At 35.2% G+C, this 20,296-nt stretch overlaps 1 protein-coding gene and 1 long non-coding RNA gene across 2 annotated transcripts in view; one reads left to right on the top strand and one right to left on the bottom strand.

The window, feature by feature from the left end:
• LOC147581256 (uncharacterized) overlaps nt 1–12,712 on the top strand; it is a 28,676-nt gene extending 15,964 nt beyond the window's left edge. Inside the window, exons 3-4 of the long non-coding RNA XR_015251584.1 lie at nt 3,457–3,509; nt 12,464–12,712. This is a non-coding gene — a long non-coding RNA (uncharacterized LOC147581256). The remainder of the gene's footprint in view (nt 1–3,456; nt 3,510–12,463) is intronic.
• The window catches only part of VTA1 (vesicle trafficking 1), a 69,553-nt gene that overhangs the window by 26,099 nt on the left and 23,158 nt on the right, over nt 1–20,296 (bottom strand). Inside the window, exons 3-5 of the mRNA XM_025925694.2 lie at nt 18,205–18,332; nt 17,464–17,539; nt 666–774 (exon numbers count right to left, since the gene is read on the bottom strand). Of these exons, the coding sequence (XP_025781479.1) occupies nt 666–774; nt 17,464–17,539; nt 18,205–18,332 (313 nt within the window). The remainder of the gene's footprint in view (nt 1–665; nt 775–17,463; nt 17,540–18,204; nt 18,333–20,296) is intronic.

Here is a 20,296-nt window from a genome sequence, read left to right as displayed (position 1 = left end):
TGGGCAAATGAGGGATGTGGTGGAAATGAGAAACTCATTTCATATATTTTATATCCTCTATAACTTTTGAACCATGTGAATGTACTATCTTCCCCTCTGCCAAAAAAATCTACCTCAAATAGATATGTAAAAAATAACAGTGTCTTTGTGGTTTGGAAATATTTAAAAAAAATTTTTTTTTCAACGTTTTTATTTATTTTTGGGACAGAGAGAGACAGAGCATGAACGGGGGAGGGGCAGAGAGAGAGGGAGACACAGAATCGGAAACAGGCTCCAGGCTCCGAGCCATCAGCCCAGAGCCTGACGCGGGGCTCGAACTCACGGACCGCGAGATCGTGACCTGGCTGAAGTCGGACGCTTAACCGACTGCGCCACCCAGGCGCCCCTGGAAATATTTTATAAATTATAAATGGATTACCTGTTCTAGTTGGAGTAAAATCTGATTACAGGTAGGAGAGAGGCAGGCCATTCTGTTGACACAGACATTAGAGCAGTTTGGTCCTAATCTCTCACTGTCCCTAGATTTATGATTTCACACTTAACTTTCACAGATTTTAGAACTAACACGACAAACAAAAGTGTACAGTTTCTTCCAAAAACTTTGAGTAATAATATTTGGAACAATTATGATTCTGCTAAATCATTTTGCTTAAATAAATACATACCATTATCTTCTTCAATTCCAACAGGCCCTGCTTGAGGAGTCTCTCCATTCTTTAAACAGTTATGGATATATGTTGCCTTCCACCTTGCATACTTTCTGTGTTTCACATTCTAGAAGGAATATTTTAGTATTAGACTGCAGTAAATAAGTCAAATGAAAATACACATTTGTGATAACCTACATGGTATTTCTCAGATAAAACCCATTTTTCCATGTTGTATCTCTGCAAGAATATGGCAAAGAATCCCCTTTCCCCACTGGATCCTACCAGCTGTCTGGTGCTTGACAGACCATAAAAAGCTATCTTCCTCAAAACACATGCCTAGTTCCCTTTTATGATTTTCTAATTTTAGAAAAGGTCTGCAATGAAAATATGGGAGTGTCCTTCCAGCAAAACTTGTAACTCTAATGGACAGGGGAGAACTAAGCTAAATGGAATTCTAAAATTAAATGTAAAAGATGGTAACAACAGATTCAACTATTTCCACCAAAGAAGAAAAAATTGATCTGTACAAATCTATGAAAACACATTTATGAAAACAAAAAGAAAAATAAGATGATGCAGTTGTTAAAACAGACACTAGACAGACAGCTAGGCAAATCTGACCTTTTAACTTTTTGACCACCTCCGAATCTCAGTTACCTCAATTCCAAAAAAGGGAAAAGTAATACACCTCATGGGGTTGTTATGAGAACTGAAAATATCAACAAAGAACCTACGAGTTGCCTCCTCTTCTTTCCTGCCTTCAAATTGATGCTTACACACTATAAAATTAAGACAAAAATTTATAAATGTGAAAGCTTTTAGAATTTTGGATGGGTTAGTAATTTTTAGTTTATATTCCAACTGACCTTTATGATAATCATGACTGGAGCTTGTTAGAAATGCAGAATCTTTAAGCACCTCCCAGACCTACTGAATTAGAATCCACACCATAACAAGATCTCCAGGCGACTTGTATGCGGATTCATTATGTTGGAAACAATTATAATTTGCCTTTTGCAAAGATCCACTGAGTCGCCAATAAATAGAAATACTGCACACAGCACAGATACTTAGTTTTTTATGCAAAATGATCTAGATACTACTACAGGTAAGTATATAGATACCTAAAAAAAAAAGTTAACTCCCAGATTACTGAATTCGTACCATATTTAATTTCCCTTTTCTTATCAAACAATCCTCATATATTCTACTAAAAAGTCTTTTGTACAGGGTTTCCATTTTCTTCCAGGTATGATTATAATTTATTCTACTTCACAAAGAAGCTCTTCAAAAGAAGCATCCACATTTAAAGTTTTCATTTCTTCACAGTTACTCTAGAGAAAAAAGTCTCTATTTCTCTTCTGTTTGGTTCTCATTTTCATCACACAAAAGGTCAGAGTCCTGATAGGACTGGCTCACCTACAGTGTTTTCTCATGCTAGTCTCCCTATGTAAGATGGTTTCCTCTTCTGACAAAAGTCTCCTTAGGCTCAGTTCAAATGTTTACTTCCTTATCAGGCTCCCTGAATACCAGCAAGTCAACACATAATTTATCATTTATTCAAGTCAGGCACTATGCTAAGTGCTGGGGATAATGATGAACAAAGTAGGTGTGAACTTTGGAATCCAAAGTGAAAGCTGGGCAATAACTACCATTACTACACGTGGCACTTGTACTACCCAAAGTCTGTAATCTTTCCTTCGCCGTTCTCTCTTAGGATTCTGCAATCCCATTATTATAAATATGAGGAAATGGCAATACAAAAGTAAATGGTTTACCCAAGATCACACTATTTTGCAGTGAAGCCAACCACTCGATTCAGGGCTGCCTTAATAAGCTATAATTAGCACAGTGCACTTTGCAATTTAGGAATATATGAAATAAGGGAACACTAGCTTTAAAAGGTCAGCTGCTTAATGCATGTTATATAGGTTGTACTTTGGTATATATAAAGAGGACCCCTTTGAAAGAAAATGAATAAATTGCTTAAGAAAGTTTAATTTGCTTTCTTCAGCTTTAAGAATAGGACAGATTATTCTTGGCATGAAATAATTTAATGCTAAAGACTGAGTTGGGTTAAGTTGTATTGTGTTAACCTCAGGAGGTTCCTTCATTCCTAGTATCATAGTACAAATAGTGTAAATATTTAAACCACATTGGGTTCCTTCATTAGTATGTGAACTTTAAAAATGTTACGCTAACCTAAGATGGCTTCATTTTAGTATATACATTAAAAAAACATTTCCCCAGAGCAGATAAATCCATACAACAGTTTGTTTTTTTATTCTGCACTGTTTTCAAAACACCCCTGCAACCTGGAGCTTATAATATGTAATACAGAAAATTTTGGCAATTGTTAAAACGAATTTGCTTTTTAATTTTATTTTCTTTAAAATAAAGGATGCTAGGGGCGCCTGGGTGGCGCAGTCGGTTAAGCGTCCGACTTCAACCAGGTCACGATCTCACGGTCCGTGAGTTCGAGCCCCGCGTCGGGCTCTGGGCTGATGGCTCAGAGCCTGGAGCCTGTTTCCAATTCTGTGTCTCCCTCTCTCTCTGCCCCTCGCCCGTTCATGCTCTCTCTCTGTCCCAAAAATAAATAAACGTTGAAAAAAAAAATTTTTTTTTAAATAAAAAAATAAAGGATGCTAGATATAAAACAATGTTTTAAGAGGAAATTTTCAAGATGTCAATATTTTTGACATCTTTTAACTCTTTTTGGCTAATTAGACATCCTTTCTGGGAAACAGGAATTACAAAAAGAACTTTTACTTTTGTCCTTGGCCTTTAAGTTCCTGTTTTGTTACAGGATTGATGAGAATCACTGACAACTGCAAATTTGGGCCACTAGAGTCAACAGTGGTAAGTAGAATTTCCATTTAATTTTTAAATCATTTGCGCTTGTTACACTGAAGAATGGTTAGCAAATACTAAGCACAGGCTACAGCAGGGGTTCTCAAACCTGGTGCATGTAAGAATCCCATGAAGATACAGTAACAAAACTTCTTAGCCTAAACTATGGGAAATCTTATGAAAACATTCTCTGTTAGCATACCAAAAAGCCACTTTGAAAAAGAATGCTCCAATTCTTCCTCTTGGATTTTGGTCTTGAGCCCACCCAGTCAAGTTCTTGCTTTTGTCTAGGTTACAGATTACTTCTCTCTTGCAAAATCCAGAGTTTAGAGGTCATCTTACTTGACGCTATCAGAGTGAAAAGTTGAGCACTTCCTCCTCTTTGCAACCTCCTTTCACTTGGTTTCCGGGTTATCAAGGTCATCTGGTTTTCTTTGCCTGGCAGGGTGCTCCTGATTCTAGCTCCAGGGTGGGGAAGGCCAGAGGCTTCAGTTCTTGCTTGGACTTCTCATCTTCTCTTCTGACACTTTACCTGAAGGATCTCATCTACTCTTATGGCCTTAAGTACCACGTTAGGTGGCCAACTCCCAAATTCGTATCTTCTGCTCAGTTCTGTCTTGTGAAAGTCAGGACTTATATTCACCGCACATTTCACTTGTATGGCAGATAGTTGAAAACATTCAAAGTTCAACACCAACTTCTGATCTTTTCCTACTAAATTTGTTCCTCCATATGCCAGTAAATGGCAACTCCATTCCTGCAGATGTTCAAGCCCAAACCACTGGAGTCATTTTTAGTCCTCTATTTCTCTTACAATCTACCAACAAATCTTTTGGAGTCTGTTAGCTCTCTGTTCAAAATATATCCAGAGTCCAGCCACTTCTCAGCATCTACTACTGCAAATTCTGGTCTGAGCCAGTACTACTTCTGGTTTTGATTATTTAGTAATGAACTAATGGGTCTCCCTACTTCCACACTTGACCATTAGAGTGAAAGAAATACTTTAAAAATAGCACTTAAATCCTATCAATTCTCACTGAACTCCTCCTCCCCCAGCCTCACCTCCTATTAATCTCTCTCACTCCAGATTCAGCCAGTCTTCACTGCTACCACCTGAACTTGAACAGACCTCCTTTACTATTTCAAAAGGTTTGTACTTTCTCTTGCCTCTTTCTGAACATCTCTGTATTTCATTCCCTTTATCTTTCAAGGCATTGTTAAATGTTGCTAAATGTGAGGCCATCGCCAACCACCTGTTTTAAATAGACCTTCCTATCTGTACCTTGAGTTTCTCCATGGCACTTGCCATCTGACATACTATGTATTTTATTTATTCATTTTTTCATTGTCTGTCTCCACCAGAGAAATATGATTCCCACAAGGACAGGGATTTTATTCACTGCTGCATTACTTGTGCCTAGAACCATGTTTGATATATAGTAGAGCTTAATAAATATTTGATGAATGATAGGATACTAGATTCTGAAATACATGTTTTTTTAAAATCAAATACCCCAAATGATTCTGAAGGTGGCTGTCTTGGAACTATACTACGAAAAACACTAAACTGGAATGAAACATTTTTCACTAAGGAATAAATGTGAATATTACATTCGAGTATGCAGTTTGACTTGGGCTTGCAAAGAAGGGTGAGTGGTTAGGGTAGAGGGTGTCTGTGAAACTCGCAGAATTATATGCAAAAATGTGATGCACAAATGCATGGGAGAGAATCCATAGCTTTCATAACATTTCAAAGCACTTAATGATACAAAGGAGAGGAATAATCTCTAACTCTGTGGCAATACCACAGATAATATATTTATACTTAGCCCCTCGATGCTCCCAAATATAGTATAGAAACAAGGGCTCTATTAAATTCCCAGGAACACTGGACAAAATACAATGAGAAATGCTTGAAAAACACACATTCAACAAATTTATTACCACAATGACTCAAACACTGAAGTATTTATAATCACAAATTACATGTATAAATATTACATGTATTATTAAGATATATTTAACATTTTTATACTTTTATATTTTTCTTTTTTTTTTAATGTGTATTTATTTTTGAAGCAGAGAGAGACAGAGCACAAGTGGGGGAGGGGTAGAGAGAGAGGGAGACACAGATCTGAAGCAGGCTCCAGGCTCTGAGCTGTCAGCACAGAGCCCCATGAGGGGCTTGCACTCACAAGCCGTAAGACCATGACCTGAGCCGAAATTTTGGAGGCTCAACTGACTGAGCCACCCAGGCGCCCCTACTTTTATATTTTTCAAAACAACTAGAATTTTATAAAACTGTACCAAAAAATCATACCCATAATACATAAACATTTAAATTTACATGTACTTACATAAATAAATATACAAAACTATAATACACAAATACTTAAATTTAACTATCCTAGTTTTATAATATTTGGAATGTACATTCAAATTAGCCAAAAGATTTTCAAAGAAGGTATGATTATTAACTGTTTAATACTTAATCCACTGGGGTAAGAAAGAACCAAAATTATCTTAAAATACATATATATATAGAGAGAGAGACACACACACACACACACACACAGCTTTGTGAAATAATTTTTTATACAACTTCACGAAGCTTAGAAGAAAGTTTTACAAGACACTCTCTCATATACCTTTCATTTAGATGCCCCAATTGTTTACATTTTATCAATCCATTAATATACACATATTTATGCATATATCAATATGCAAATTTCTTATTTATATATATATGCATTTTTTTTCTGTACCATTTAGGAGTAAGTCGGAAGTCACTGTGCCCCTTACCCTTCCATTGTGCATTTTCTAAGATCAAGGACAATCTTATACACAATGGTTATTAAAATCAGGACATTTAACACTTATATAAGAATATTCTCTGATCCACAGTTCCAACAAATTCTGTCAATTTTATTAATGTCCCCAGTAGTTATTCCTCTTCTGGGTTTATATCATTTAAGAAGCTTGCATTATTTAGTTGTCATGTGTTTTTAGTCTTTAATCTGGAACTGCCAGCCTTTGTTAGTGTTTGCTTCTCAACCTCAACATTAAAAAACAAAACAAAACAAAACAAAACAGCCTAAGTTGTAAAGCATGTATTTATTAGGATTTGTCTGATATCTCCTTATGATTAGGTTCAGGTTATGCATTTTTAGCAGGATTAGCACTGAAGTGATGTTTGTCTTTTTCACTTCATCTTATTAGAAGGCATATGGTATTGGTTGGTTCCAATACTGGTTGTGTTAGATTTGAGAACTTGGTTAAAGTGATGTCACACAGGTTTCTCCATCGAGACTATTTTCTGCTTTAAAATTAGTACGCAGTTTGAGAGGAGACATTTAAAAACTAACAGAAATACCTCACTCTTCATCAAACTTCCCACCCATTCGTTTTAAACCCGATTATTTCTACCTTTATCATTTTTCTACATTTATTAGAATTCTACTGTAAAAGGCCTTCTGTTTTTCCATCATTCATTCATTCATTCATTCATTCATTCATGTATTTCATTGTATGTTTCAGTACAGACCCATTGATTATTATTTTATTCATTGAGTTATCACTAATATCATTCTCATTTTGATTCTCAAATTGTCCCCAGCATGGACAGTGGAAACCCTTTCCAGTTGGTTTCTGGATCCTTTTGACATGTTTCCAAGATTATATAAACATTTTATTTTCTAGCACAAGACAAAGGACCAGCTTCATCTAGTGTCTTCCCTGACCCAGTCCTAGATTCAGCCTTTCTATAAGAGTCCTGGTTCCTTTTATAGATGAACAGTATTTAGAACCCCAAATCAGACACTGGGGTACTCTCATTGCTATTGGTGCATCATTGCTTCTAGGTCCCTTATAAGAACTATATTTTATGGCATGCATACACACATCTATGTATCTATGATATGTGTATATACACAAATACATATATTATACATACATTTATAGTATATATACTACCTATACTACTACACAATTACTATACTACATGCATCCATTTTGCTCTATTTATCTAATATATTTAATAAGCACAAATAATATGGACATCTCCAATTCCAACCCAACAGCATAACACAATCTGGTCTTCTCTCATCCTATTGTAACTTCTTTCCCCAGAAGTAAGAAAACTGGCTCTCTCAATGTATTTCTACTCCTATGCTCCATCCTAGATTACAGAATAAGCAATTTTGGAATTGCCAACCTAATACCATTAAGAAAAACCAAACCTATAAATAATAGTTCAATATTTAACTTTTTTTTGCAGTAATAGTGATACACCTTGAGATGCATAAATCTTGTATATGAGTTTTGACAAATAGATATACCTATATAAAACATACTCCTATCAAAATAGAATACTTCTAGTTCCCCAGAAGTTTCCTTTATATCTCTTTCCAGATCAATTTGCCCTTGCACACACATACACAGACACAAACTCTAACTTTTTCACTAGAATAAATTTGTATATTGTACTACTTTATATGAAAGGAATCACAGTTTGCATTCTTTTGAGTCTTCTTTTGCTCAGCATAATCTTTTTAAGATCCATCCGTGTTGCAGGGTATATCGGCAGTACCTTTTTGCATCTTGGTAACAGCTGAGATCAATTCATAGGTTGGTAGGCATCTGGGATCTTTCCAGCTTTGGGCTATTATGAATAAAGTTCCTATGAGCTCTCTTGAACAAGTCTTTTTCTGGACATAAGTTTTCATTTCTCTTGGATAAATACCAAGGAGGAATTGCTGGGTAAAAGGGTGGGTGTATATTTAACTTCATAAAATTATGCCAAATCTTTTCCCAAAGTGGTTATAACATTTATCATTTTCACCAAGCAATGTATGAAAGCTCATATTTTTTCTACATTCTAACCAATATTTGGCCAGTCTTTATTAATTTTACTGTTTTTAAACTACTCATTCTAATGATAACTGGGGGTGTTAATATCTGAAACTGTGATTATGAATTTTTCTATATTTTTATTTCTATTAATGTTTGTTTTATGTAGATTACAACTTAGTATGTACACATCTATAACTATAATACCTTGTTGATAAACTGAACCCTTTATTGTTATAAAACATCCCATTTTACCTCTACTAACACATCTTCTTAAAGTTTGCTTTGTCTAATATTAATATTTCACCAGGAATTTTGTTTATTTAGTATTGGCATTCAGTATTTTTTCTGTCCTTTCATTTTCAAAATATGTTTCTGTACTTAAAAAGTGTCTCTTGTAAACAGTATAAAATTATAGCTTGCTTTTTTATATAGTTTGACAGTCTCTACTTTTAGAGTGTTAGTCCATTTACATTTACAGTATGTATTGATATAGCCATATTTAGGCCTAAAATTTGCTAAATTGTCTTATATTACTCCCACCTGTTTTTACTTTCCTCTCTTCCCTTTATCTGCCTTCTTTTGGGTTTACCAAATATGTATATATAGTTATAATAATTTTTTACTTAAATAGGCATAGATCTTTTAAAGAAATGAAGGAAGAGAAAAAATATATAGTCTTTTAAATATATTTATTTACATATTATGTCCAGTGTACTTCATTCCTTCCTGGAAATCCAAGCTGCCATCTGGTATCATTTTCCTTCAGGCCAAAGAAACTTTCTTTCTGCTGTTCTTTAGTTCTTTAGAGCAGATTTGCTAGCAGTGAGTTAACCTGCCTGAAAATGTCCTTTATTTTACCTTCATTTTTTGAAGGATAGCTTTGCTCTAATCAGAATTCTACACTGACAGGGTTTTTTTCCTTGCTTTTTTTTCCTTTTTCCTTTCAGTGCTTTAAATATGTGAATTTCATTATCTTTTTGCCACTACTTTTTCAAAAAATGAGAAGTCAACTATCCTTCAAAGCACTGTTACCTTCAAAGCACATTATCCCTTGTACAATGTATTATTTCCCAAGATCACTCTCTCAAGATTTTCCCTTCCATCACTGAACTTCACTGGTTTGACCAAAATGTTCTCAGGTATGGTTTTCTTTGTATTTATTTTACTTAGGGTTCACTGACTTTGTTGGATTCATTTTAGAACATCTATGGTCATTTATTTCTATAAATATTTTTTCTTCTATATTTTCTTTCTACTCTCTTTCTTGGGACTCCAACTGCACATGATAGGTCTCCAAACATAGTGGTAATGATATATAATGCCTACTTATTTCTGTATAATAAGTATTTCTGTATAATAAGGCATAAATTCATCTTAAGTAAATACATAAGATTGAGCAATTTAGGATAGTTTGCATTAAAACTGCCATGTATTTGCTGATGCCCTTTATAAATATAGTACAGTACATTATCCATCAAGGGGTGAAAGCAAAAACTGATGTTTTTTAAGCATCTACTATATGCTAGGCACTTTGCTAAAGGCTTTACATGCAGTTTTTCATTTGAAGTCTAGAAAAACTTGAAAGAATAACTATTATAATTTTCTTCACCTTACAAACATAGGAACAGGCTTATATAAATCAAATAACTTACCAAAGTAACACAGTGATGAAGTGCGTATGGAATTCTAAAGCCAATGCCTGTAGCATTCTTAGTCACATTGTACTAACACTACATGCAGACATACTCCATTCATTCACAATTAAATGAATATGAGGTGCACACACTTCTTGGCAATTATTACACAGAAACAAATACAAAATATATGGAATTCCTACTCTAGTAAGAGATACTACCCTCATATTTTTGTTTGTTATTATAATTGCTGGGACCTTCAGTGTACATACAGTAAAAGTATAAAAACCTAAGGTATGGTGTATGTACTGAACACATGCTTTTGTAATTAGATAAATTACTCCTGATCCACCATGGTTTCTAGGTTAGCAATAAGATGTTGCTTAATTTAGAACCTTCTAGTGCAAATGGATACTTTAGACAGATTATCTCCTTCCCAGCCTGCTATTCATATATATAATCACTGCGGTAAGGTTGCAAAGCTCTGTTTTCTGAGCAGGGAGAGTCAGATCAGGATATAAACAGGATTCTCTGGGGGCTTCAAGAGAAGCCAATAATCAGTGCCAATCAAAAGACACCCAGTACGGGTGTGCAAACTGTTTACCAGTTTGTGACAAGATAGTACAGAAATTCGGAGTATTTAGGAAACTTATAACAAATTAGGCTTGTACTTTATATGTCTTTTTAAAAATTTTTTTGTTTTTAATTTTTATTTTAGAGAGAGAGAGAGCTTGTGACTGGGGGAGAAGGGCAGAAGGAGAGAAAAAGAGAATCTCAAGCAGGCACCGTGCTCTGCTCAGCGTGGAGCCCAATGTGGGGCTCAAGCCCAGGATCCTGGGATCATGACCTGAGTCAAAATCAAGAGCCCGATGCTCAACTGACTGAGCCATTCAGGTGCCCCTTACACATCTTTTTTAAATTTCACCTTTCTAGTAATTCAATTATTACTTGTATTTTACGAAACTATCAGTCTGCAACATAATGGAAAGTACAAAGTAAAAAAAAAAAAAAAAAAAAAAAGGCTGGCTGTTCATCAGAGTTTGAGAATACTGTTCCGGGCCACAGCATCTGGGGACAAAGTACTTATATTTTTCTGACTGGTGTTCTTACTGTAATTCAGAGTCGTAAAAGGTGAAATAAGGTTAATCTAAATTGTGTAAGCACAGTGCCAGGCAAGTGGCGGGAGTGGAATCTCTTCCCTGTACTTTATCATTACTACACCATATATCCTCATAATTAGTTTGCTTCTCTTTTCAAATTAGAACACAAGCTCCGTGAGGGCAAGAAAACATGCCATATTCATTTGAGTCCCCCCCAAATTAGCAGAAACTCAATAGATAAGAATAGTATTTTTACCTTTTACCTGTGATTTTTATTTTCTTCCTAAACTGCAGTATTAAACCTAAACCAAAGACCATGAAGGAAAAAGGGCAAAATGCTGTCTGCTCCTCAACACTGCAAGAAGTGAAACAAATCTAAAATACAATAGAAGTCTATCAACAATACTGGTCATGAACAGACTGCACAAGATACCATAGAAGGAAAATAAAGTATTTATGTTTTAAACATCCCTTGCTTTAAAATACAAAATTAACAATTTTAATATATATTCTGGTGATTGTATTGCTAAAACTGGGACACTGATTTCCACGTAGCTACAGAAATGCCAGAAGTTTATTTTAACAACAAATTTAAATACGGAGATGGAATTATAGAAGGCACAGTTAAAAGAGTTAAACAGGTACAACTAAAACAGAGATAGCAGAGTTAAGATACAGAATGGTGGCAGATAAAATATTAAAAAAAAAAAAAAAGTCAAAAACTAAAGAAGATACAGACTTTACTTTTGTGCAACTATGACCTGAATTTAAAATGAAAATTCTCAGGGAACAGACCAAGAAAAATGCTGTGAGTAAATGAAATCTATTACATTTTAGAAGAGTTAGGAAAGAAGTTCTGTGTAAACAAGTCTGAACCTTATCTCCATCTATAGACAGAAAAATGAAAAGCTAAACTATAGCAACATCTGAAGTACCAACTAATCACTGTTATGTTAATGGTACAAAAAAGCCTCTGTTTTTTACTCTGAGATTTTCCTCAGGGTGGAAATTTACACTTAATGCCAAAGAAGATGTAAGAGTAGAATGAGACAAAGTCCCCCCTGCAAGGCAATACATTATAGAAGACTCAAAATTTTCACATACAAATGTCATACAGAAGGCCCCAGGTGGTGTTCAGCTTGCCCACTCTCTGTGTTACAACACTCGGATAATGGTCCCTTTCCTCTCCCTTCCTCTTACTAGAAATTTGTACTTTGTGATATTTTCAGTGGGTCTACTTCCCACTTTCATTTATGTAACGATGTAAGTTAGCTTTTCACCCCTCCTTTTGTAGCTTCTAACCTAAAACTATTTTTGCTTTGCTTTTCTCCTTATTTTTGTCTGCTTTTTCATCTGTTTTTCATTCTCCTTTTCCCAGCACCTCTCCCACACATGGCACATATACTCATAGACTGGTGGAGCTGGCCTCCCAGTTTACAGAAGAAAAACCAAGTCCAAAGAGGTAAAATGACTTCTTGGCTTGGAGTTGAGTGGGGCTTGCGTTTGACAACCACTATCTCTTTACTTTTAAAGTAAATTTTCAGGGCTGATAGCAAAAAAAAAAAAAAAAAAAAAAAAAAACCAAAAACAAACAAAACAACATTTTAAGAACTTTAAAAAACATTAATTTAAAAACCACCATTCCCTTGTTTGTAAAGATGATAAAGTTAAAAGATAATTTAAAAATACAAAATAAAAAGTATGAGACAATTATAATGCTTTTCTCCTCCCCACTGTGTTGGTATAGATTTTAGCATTTCTTAAAACAGCGTTCTTTGAAAAGCAAGGAAAACAAGTATTTCTGAGGAAAGCTGCAGATTTGTTAAAAAGCTTTGGCATATATCTAGTTAAATGCAGCACTGCATTCACCTTATACATGAACAAATAAGTTATAGAATCCTGAACTATACCTACAGGAGTATATATTAAAAAAAAAAAAAAATCTGCGTATCTGAAATCCTTAAACTCATTCTTTTCCCACTTGTTTCCTGCTAGTGTTTTTCAAGTGGATGAAACTAAGTGCAAGTGGAAAGGAGGGAGTTAAAACTGCTAAATGCTTCAAGTAGCCAGTTGATACCCATAGCTTTTGAAATAGTTTTGTTTTTTTTAATTTTTTAAATGTCTTATTGAGTTTTTGAGAGGGACAGAGACAGGGCGTGAGTGGGGGAGGGGCAGACAAAGAGGGAGATACAGAATCTGAAGCCGGCTCCAGGTGCTGAGCTGTCAGCACAGAGTCCGATGTGGGGCTCGAACTCACAGCCTGCGAGATCATGACCTGAGCTGAAATCGTGATGCTTAACTGACTGAACCACTCAGGCACTCCTAAAACAGCTCATCTTTTTAACAGTTATTTTGAAATAAGAAATGTTATAGGAGTCAGTGTCTTGTTTTAGGCATACTGGGCTTACATCACAAGTAAATAAGTACAAGCCTCAGATTTTCTTAGGACACCCACGAAGACGTAGGGGAGAGGGTTGATGCTAATCACCATCCTGCTCATCTGTACTGGTGACAGCTGGTAAAGTCACAGCCAGAGTGGATTGCTCCCTATTCCACTCAGTGGAGCTTTACCTACAATTATCTGACATTTCAAACCATCATTTGGAAAAATCTAAATCTCAGTAATAATGATGAAGATGCCATTAGCAGACATGGAACATGATGAAACAAAAATCCAACATTAAAAGTAAGAGAAAAGAGAATCTGCAAGTATGCCGATAAACTGGTAGGCCTAGGCATTATGTTAATGGCAGATGGACAGTCTCACCCTTATTTTACTTTCCTTGTTGGCCGACTCTCTGTATTTAGTTCATGGTCAAAAATCAGTTCACAAGTCATATAAGAGCACTGTATGATAATGAATATGAGAAATGTCAGCACTGTGTGTCAAGCAATTTGATTTTGATATGCACAACTTTCAATGGATGTACAAACTTGGCATGTTATAACATATGTAAGTCAGCGAAAATATAATTACACATAAATTGTGTGTACACACATTTCCCAATTTAAATGTGCACAACTGGGCACCTGGGTGACTCAGTCAGTTAAGCATCCGACTTGACTTTGGATCAGGTCATGATCTCATAGTATGTGGATTCGGGCCCTGCACTGACAGTGTGGAGCCTGTTTGGGATTCTCTCTCTCTGTCCCTCTCCCGCTGGCACTTTCTCTCTGTCTCTCTAAATAAATAAACTTAAAAAACAAGATTGCTTTTAATCAATCAATCAATATGCATAACTTACATGGTGAAGGTGAAAGAATAAACCTCACCCCAATCAAATAACTAACAACACTTTCTTTTCAGGCTGGCCTTAGAATGCCTAACTTCTTTTCTCTGTACCATCTTGGACCCCTCCAGCTACCTGGATCCTTTAACCACCAACACAGATGCTATTTGAGTCTAGTACCAATGCAAGGCAGAAGAACTTAGGTAGCAGGTTGGGTGGTGAGACAGGGAAAGAAAAGAGCGTCAACATTTTGGGAAAGTGTCTCTTTACTCTGTTGCTACATATATTCTTCAGTATCTTCAGTCTCTAAACAATCTCCCCTAACTCCTTTTGAAGCCCTCCCATTTACCCAAATATTCAGAGTCCCTGCCCTAGTTACTATATTCAAATAACTAAGGAAGCTGTTCTCTGTTAGGGATACCTAAATGTAAACCTAGATTTTTCTTCTGAAATGCAGATGAAGCTCATGCTAATTATATGTGCAAGTATCCATGTATCTTTTAAGTTAAAAAAAAAAAAAAACCTGCATTACTCACTTAGGACTTCTGGACATTTTGTTCTTTTCCCCTGTATTATTACTTTATCTACTATTGGGGATCCTCACAGTTGGCATTTAAAAGTTCAAAGGACTGTGGTCTTTCTTCTGAAATGGCAACAAAAGCAGCTTCCCTAAGTAAGTAGAAGAGGGAGAAGCCAGGCCAGTCCTTTTGGAAGTCTTGGGCAAATTCGATCTGCTTTTCTGCCTTATCATGATCTTCTCTCATATCTTGACTTTCTTCACTTCTGTATTTCTTAATTCACATCTTTCTCTTGCATTTTCAATAGGTGTTTACTAGGATGTTTACTTGAACATCTACTCTTTCAAACTATCTTCTTCCCCTAGTGTTTGTATAATCTAACTTGAACTGTCACCTCTATTTTTGCAGATTTCTTGTCTTTATTCCTTTTTTTTTTTTTTTTAACGTTTTATTTTTTGAGAAACAGAGAGAGACAGAGCACGAGCAGGGGAGGGGCAGAGAGAGGGAGACACAGAATCTGAAGCAGGCTCCAGGCTCTGAGCTGTCAGCACAGAGCCCAACGCGGGGCTTGAACTCACCACCTGCAAGATCATGACCTGGGCCGAAGTTGGATGCTCAACCAACTGAACCACCCAGGCGCTCCATCTTGTCTTTATTTCTAAGAGTCTTGTGTTGATTTATTTGTGGATGTCATACCTGCATCTCAAGTTTTATAATCTGTCTGAACATATCGTTTTTCCTCAAATAAAAAACCTACCTTGTACAAAGTTCCACAATAATTATTAACAGTTCTTTCATCAAATGACTTGCAGTTCTTCCTCCTGCTAGTCCATTCTACAGATTCCTAGCATACAAAGCATACCCGAGTATAGTTCTTAATTCAAAAAACCCACTAACTGAAGATTCCAGGCCTTCTATCTTCCTTCTGATCTGTCCTATGACTTACTTGTCTAATCTGAAGCCTCATTATTCTCCTTCACCCACCTGGTACTCTCCAAAACCATACTGAACTATCTAAAGCTTTAAACGTGACTATTCCACCATCATGTTTAAACCACTTCTGTATCCTCAAGTATGTAGTATGGTGCTGCACACCGGAAAAACAGAAAGAACATCAGATCAGCAATAAAAGATGGGAAAGGGAGCTAAAACAGAGTGGATCTATAGGGACCTCGGAATACAAAGAAGGGATACCCACTGAGAAGCATTTCAGGTTTCACACTCCAAGTCTGTTTTCTCTTATACTACTTTGTCTCAAGGAAACTCAAAAACATTGACTTACAATGGGCATTGCCCCATACCCTAGGCATTGTTTTGGAAATATCTGGGGGTGGCTTCTGGTTATCTGAATGATTGGGAAATGCTATGTGGGCAAGGCCAGGGATGCTTGATGTTTTGAAATAAAAGAGACAGTACAGTTGCACATAATAAAAAACTGTTCCTTACTGGGCAGAACCTTGAAACGTCCTGTATATCTCTGCCAATGCAAAAACCTAGCTTACAATCATCAAGCCCAGAGCTTAACTTAATTTTACATATAAACATAAATAATGGTGGGGTGCCTGGGTGGCTCAGTCAGTTGAGCCTCCGATTCGGCTCAGGTCATGATCTCACGGTCAGTGAGTCGGAGCCTGCATCCAGCTGCGTGCTCACACCTCAGAGCCTGGAGTGTTCTTTGGATCCTGTGTCTCCTTCTGTCTCTGTCCCTCCCCTGCTCACTCTCTGTTTCTCTCTCTCAAAAATAAACACACATTAAAAAAATTTTTTAAACATAATGTTTTACACAGTTTTTCTATTCTGTTTTATGAAAGTGCAAACATCTCATAAATAATATTTCATTTTGTTTTGAACTTTATACTATGAGCTGCTTATCATTTGGAAAAAACTCACATCACAGAAAGCAATGTTCTTTATAAATTCCAAATCACTAATATAACATGGCTTTATCAGTCTCATTTGTAGCTGTTTTTTTTTTTTTCTGTCTCTAGATTAATATCTCCCCTCTCAAAAAGCACAATTTCCACGCCAATGGTAATGTCTGCTACAGTGAAAACAACACTGAACTCACAGCAATAACTTCATCACTTAGCCTCAATTTGCTCATGTATAAAATGAATATATGCTCTACTTACCTTAGAGGTTATGAGAAACAACATGATAAAATGGATATGAAGCATCTCAGAAAATATCAAGTTCTATGGGTACTTTACAATGAGACAAATCATAATATTTCTGACTAGAAATGAAATAGGAAGAAGGTCCTAAAAGTCTCTGCCCCCAGTATATTGATGAAATAACAGTGTAGAAATTTACTAGTATACAGGATTAATAATATTTAAACACTTAATAAAATCAAACCCTAAACCTGTGATACCCAATACATTAGCTATACTTTTGCCAAATTGTAAAATACACACTAGATGTAAAGAACATATACTATTAAAAATAAAATATATTATTAAGAAATGTTTCATCTTCTTACTTTTACAAATGTAGCTAGTGGAACATTTTTTGCTTACACTGCATTTCTGATAGGCATGCTGCTGTAACTAAGCAAGGCAATAACAAAACCAAAAAAGCGTGACAATACCGATCTTTAGCTAATAAAACAATAAAGAATGCATACTCACTTCATCAGTGAGTTCTCCAAACACTGTTATGACATCTATTAAAAGACTTGCAGTATAGAAAGACTTGATCATGTTTCTAAACAAGAAGAGAGAGCTGGTTGAGTTAAATGAAAACCATTAAGCTGCAGAATTAGTCAGGTAACTGTAAGAAAAAAAATTCTAGTGTTTTATAAAAGCAGTCAAAAATTAATGTTTTAAATAAAATCAGATTTCAAGACCACAACAAAGCTCCTTTTATAATCTGTATTGGGGGAAAGTAACAACACCCATAAGTAAATATACTACAGCAAAGTTTTATAGTCTACTTTTCATTAAAAAATGCAATTATAGTATTATCCAAATCTGTATCAAGCTACGTTCATTTCTTTGCGTTATTATTAAAATAATGACAAATCATTTCACTTGGCAGGTTGTGGTAATTAAAAAAAATCAGTTTCACTGAAACAGGCTCTTGTTGGCTAAAATCAACTCTTAGATTTTACCAAATGTTAAATAATGGCTATTTGCAGAGTATTCACTGAAAAAATAAATCTGCCGTTGGTATTCTTCTTTCAGCAATTTTCTCTAAAAAGGCAGGATTGCTCTTGTAACTCAAAATCATTCTGAGATTCTGCAAGTAATTAAAAAAAAATCTAAATCATTAATCAAGAGGTCTGAAAGCATTCAGTGGAAGACTGGATAATTCCAGTTACACAGTAATTTCAATTTTTAAGTTTAATTTAATTTTTCTGCCTTACTTACTTGTGAAATCGTCCAGCACGATCTTCGTTATCTGCATACAAAAACATTTTCAAAGCATAATTCTCCAAGTGGGCAGAACCAACTATTTCTTGAGTAATAGCTTCATTATCACCCAACTGTTTCTTAAGCTAAAATTAAATCAGGTACAAAGCTTAAGATTTGGACTCACAAGAAGTCTACTTAAGTACAAATAATCCTATAATCCTAATAATCATTTTATATTTTAAAAATTACACCCATTTCAGTAGATCTATCAATGAAATCTCAATAAAATTGCTCTCCCTCAGCCCAAGGTTTTTAGAAAATCCAATGTTTACAAAATTTTGAAGAAACATATTTATAATAACCTGAAAGGATAATTTAGCTCTAAAAATCAAAATAAGCAAGAATAAAAAGATAACACATCCAACTATCTATGTAAAGCATCAGACAATATTTCAAGATAATAGTCAATATACTATCAGGTATCCTAAAAACAGAATTGGGAAATTCTTATGATTAGGAATTCCTAATCACAATTTAAAATTTTAATTTATTCCCATTTCAATTTCTTCTATCAAATATAAAAAATGAGATTAGGGAAATCATTATATCCTAAAATAGTATCACTCAGAGGATACTGTGAAAAAAAAAAAAAAGATCTATTTCTACAGTATAAGATCACAAACTGAGACTAGGATTACAGAAGTTTTTAAAATTTAGCCTAATACCTCAAAGTTAAAACACAACTCGCAACTGTAAATTTTCAGTCAGTACATCCCTTTCCCACACATACAATAATTTAAAATGTCTTAAAATTTATTTATTTATTTTGAAAGAGAGAGAGAGAGAGAGGAAGGGGGAGAAAGTGAGTGGGGGAGGGGCAGAGAGAGGGGGAGAGAATCCCAAGCAGCCTCTGCACTGTCAGTGTAGAGTCGATCTTACAATGGTGAGATCGTGACCTGAGCTGAAATCAAGATTCAGATGCTTAACCGACTGAGCCACTCAGGTGTCCCAATAATTTAAAATATTTTAAACACAACAAATTAAGTTCCTACATCTTACCCAGACTGTTCTACTGGAATGAAATGACTTTCTGAAATATTAAATCTGAGTACCACACTACTGTTTAAAAATGGTTTTTCTCAAAGACACCATGACGTAAAAAATCAAATTTAAAAAAGGCTTCAGGATTTTTCACAAAATCAGGAAAATAAGTATCCTTAAAATTACAACAGAATAATTTAAGTTCCAGAAGAGATACAATGTTGGAATTTAAGAATGTTTTCCCTATGCTTATCCTGATCAAAAACAGAAAAAACCCACATCTAACACTAGTTTACTGTATCCATACTATGATATGCTTCAATTCTAGATTTAGTTCTAGAAAAATTTAGCAGGAGTATGTCATTTCATCTCATCTTCAACGTGAAATATCGGCAGCAAAAGCATCATACATTCAGTTTACTAACTGCAATCTAAACATTACAGCTCAGTGGTCACTTCGGCAGCACATACACTCAACATTACCGCACAGGCCGATGGGCTCTCACCATGCAATATGCTTATTCTACCTGCTGTGCAATTTAGATAATAATACACTCCTGCCGAGTCCCTTTATAAATGTGATTTTACACTTCACTTACTATAAAGAACTATTCTGAGTTCTGTCTTATCCGTAAGCTATTATTTTAGTTATTATTTTTATACTGTGAAACTAATAAAGACATATATGCTATATAGTTTATTAGTGACAGGATTTTAAAAATATATTGTTATGTGTGGAACATATTTCTCCTCTCCTAACCCCACCTTCCAAAAAAAGAGTACTCAAATTTTTCCTGTACTTACAGAACCCATGTTAGAAGTAGGACAGACAGCCTTCAAGGGCAGCTGGGTTTCCATCAGTGGTGCCACTAGGTTCACCATCAGTGGTTAAAAGTTGCGATGACAGGGATTCCGGGTCAGAAGGCCAGATACCCATATCAAGTTATAACCCTACTGCCCATGGCTGTTTAATCTAATAAGGCTTTGATCTGGATAACTTTCAACATTTATAAAAGCTCTGGGCTGACTATTATAAATGTTTTGATTTTTAATATATCTAAATTTT

Source organism: Puma concolor, chromosome B2 (assembly GCF_028749965.1).
Source record: "Puma concolor isolate L17-30 chromosome B2, mPumCon1.1.hap2, whole genome shotgun sequence".
Classification (NCBI taxonomy): domain Eukaryota; kingdom Metazoa; phylum Chordata; class Mammalia; order Carnivora; family Felidae; genus Puma; species Puma concolor.
This window is presented reverse-complemented; position numbering and strand designations above follow the sequence as displayed.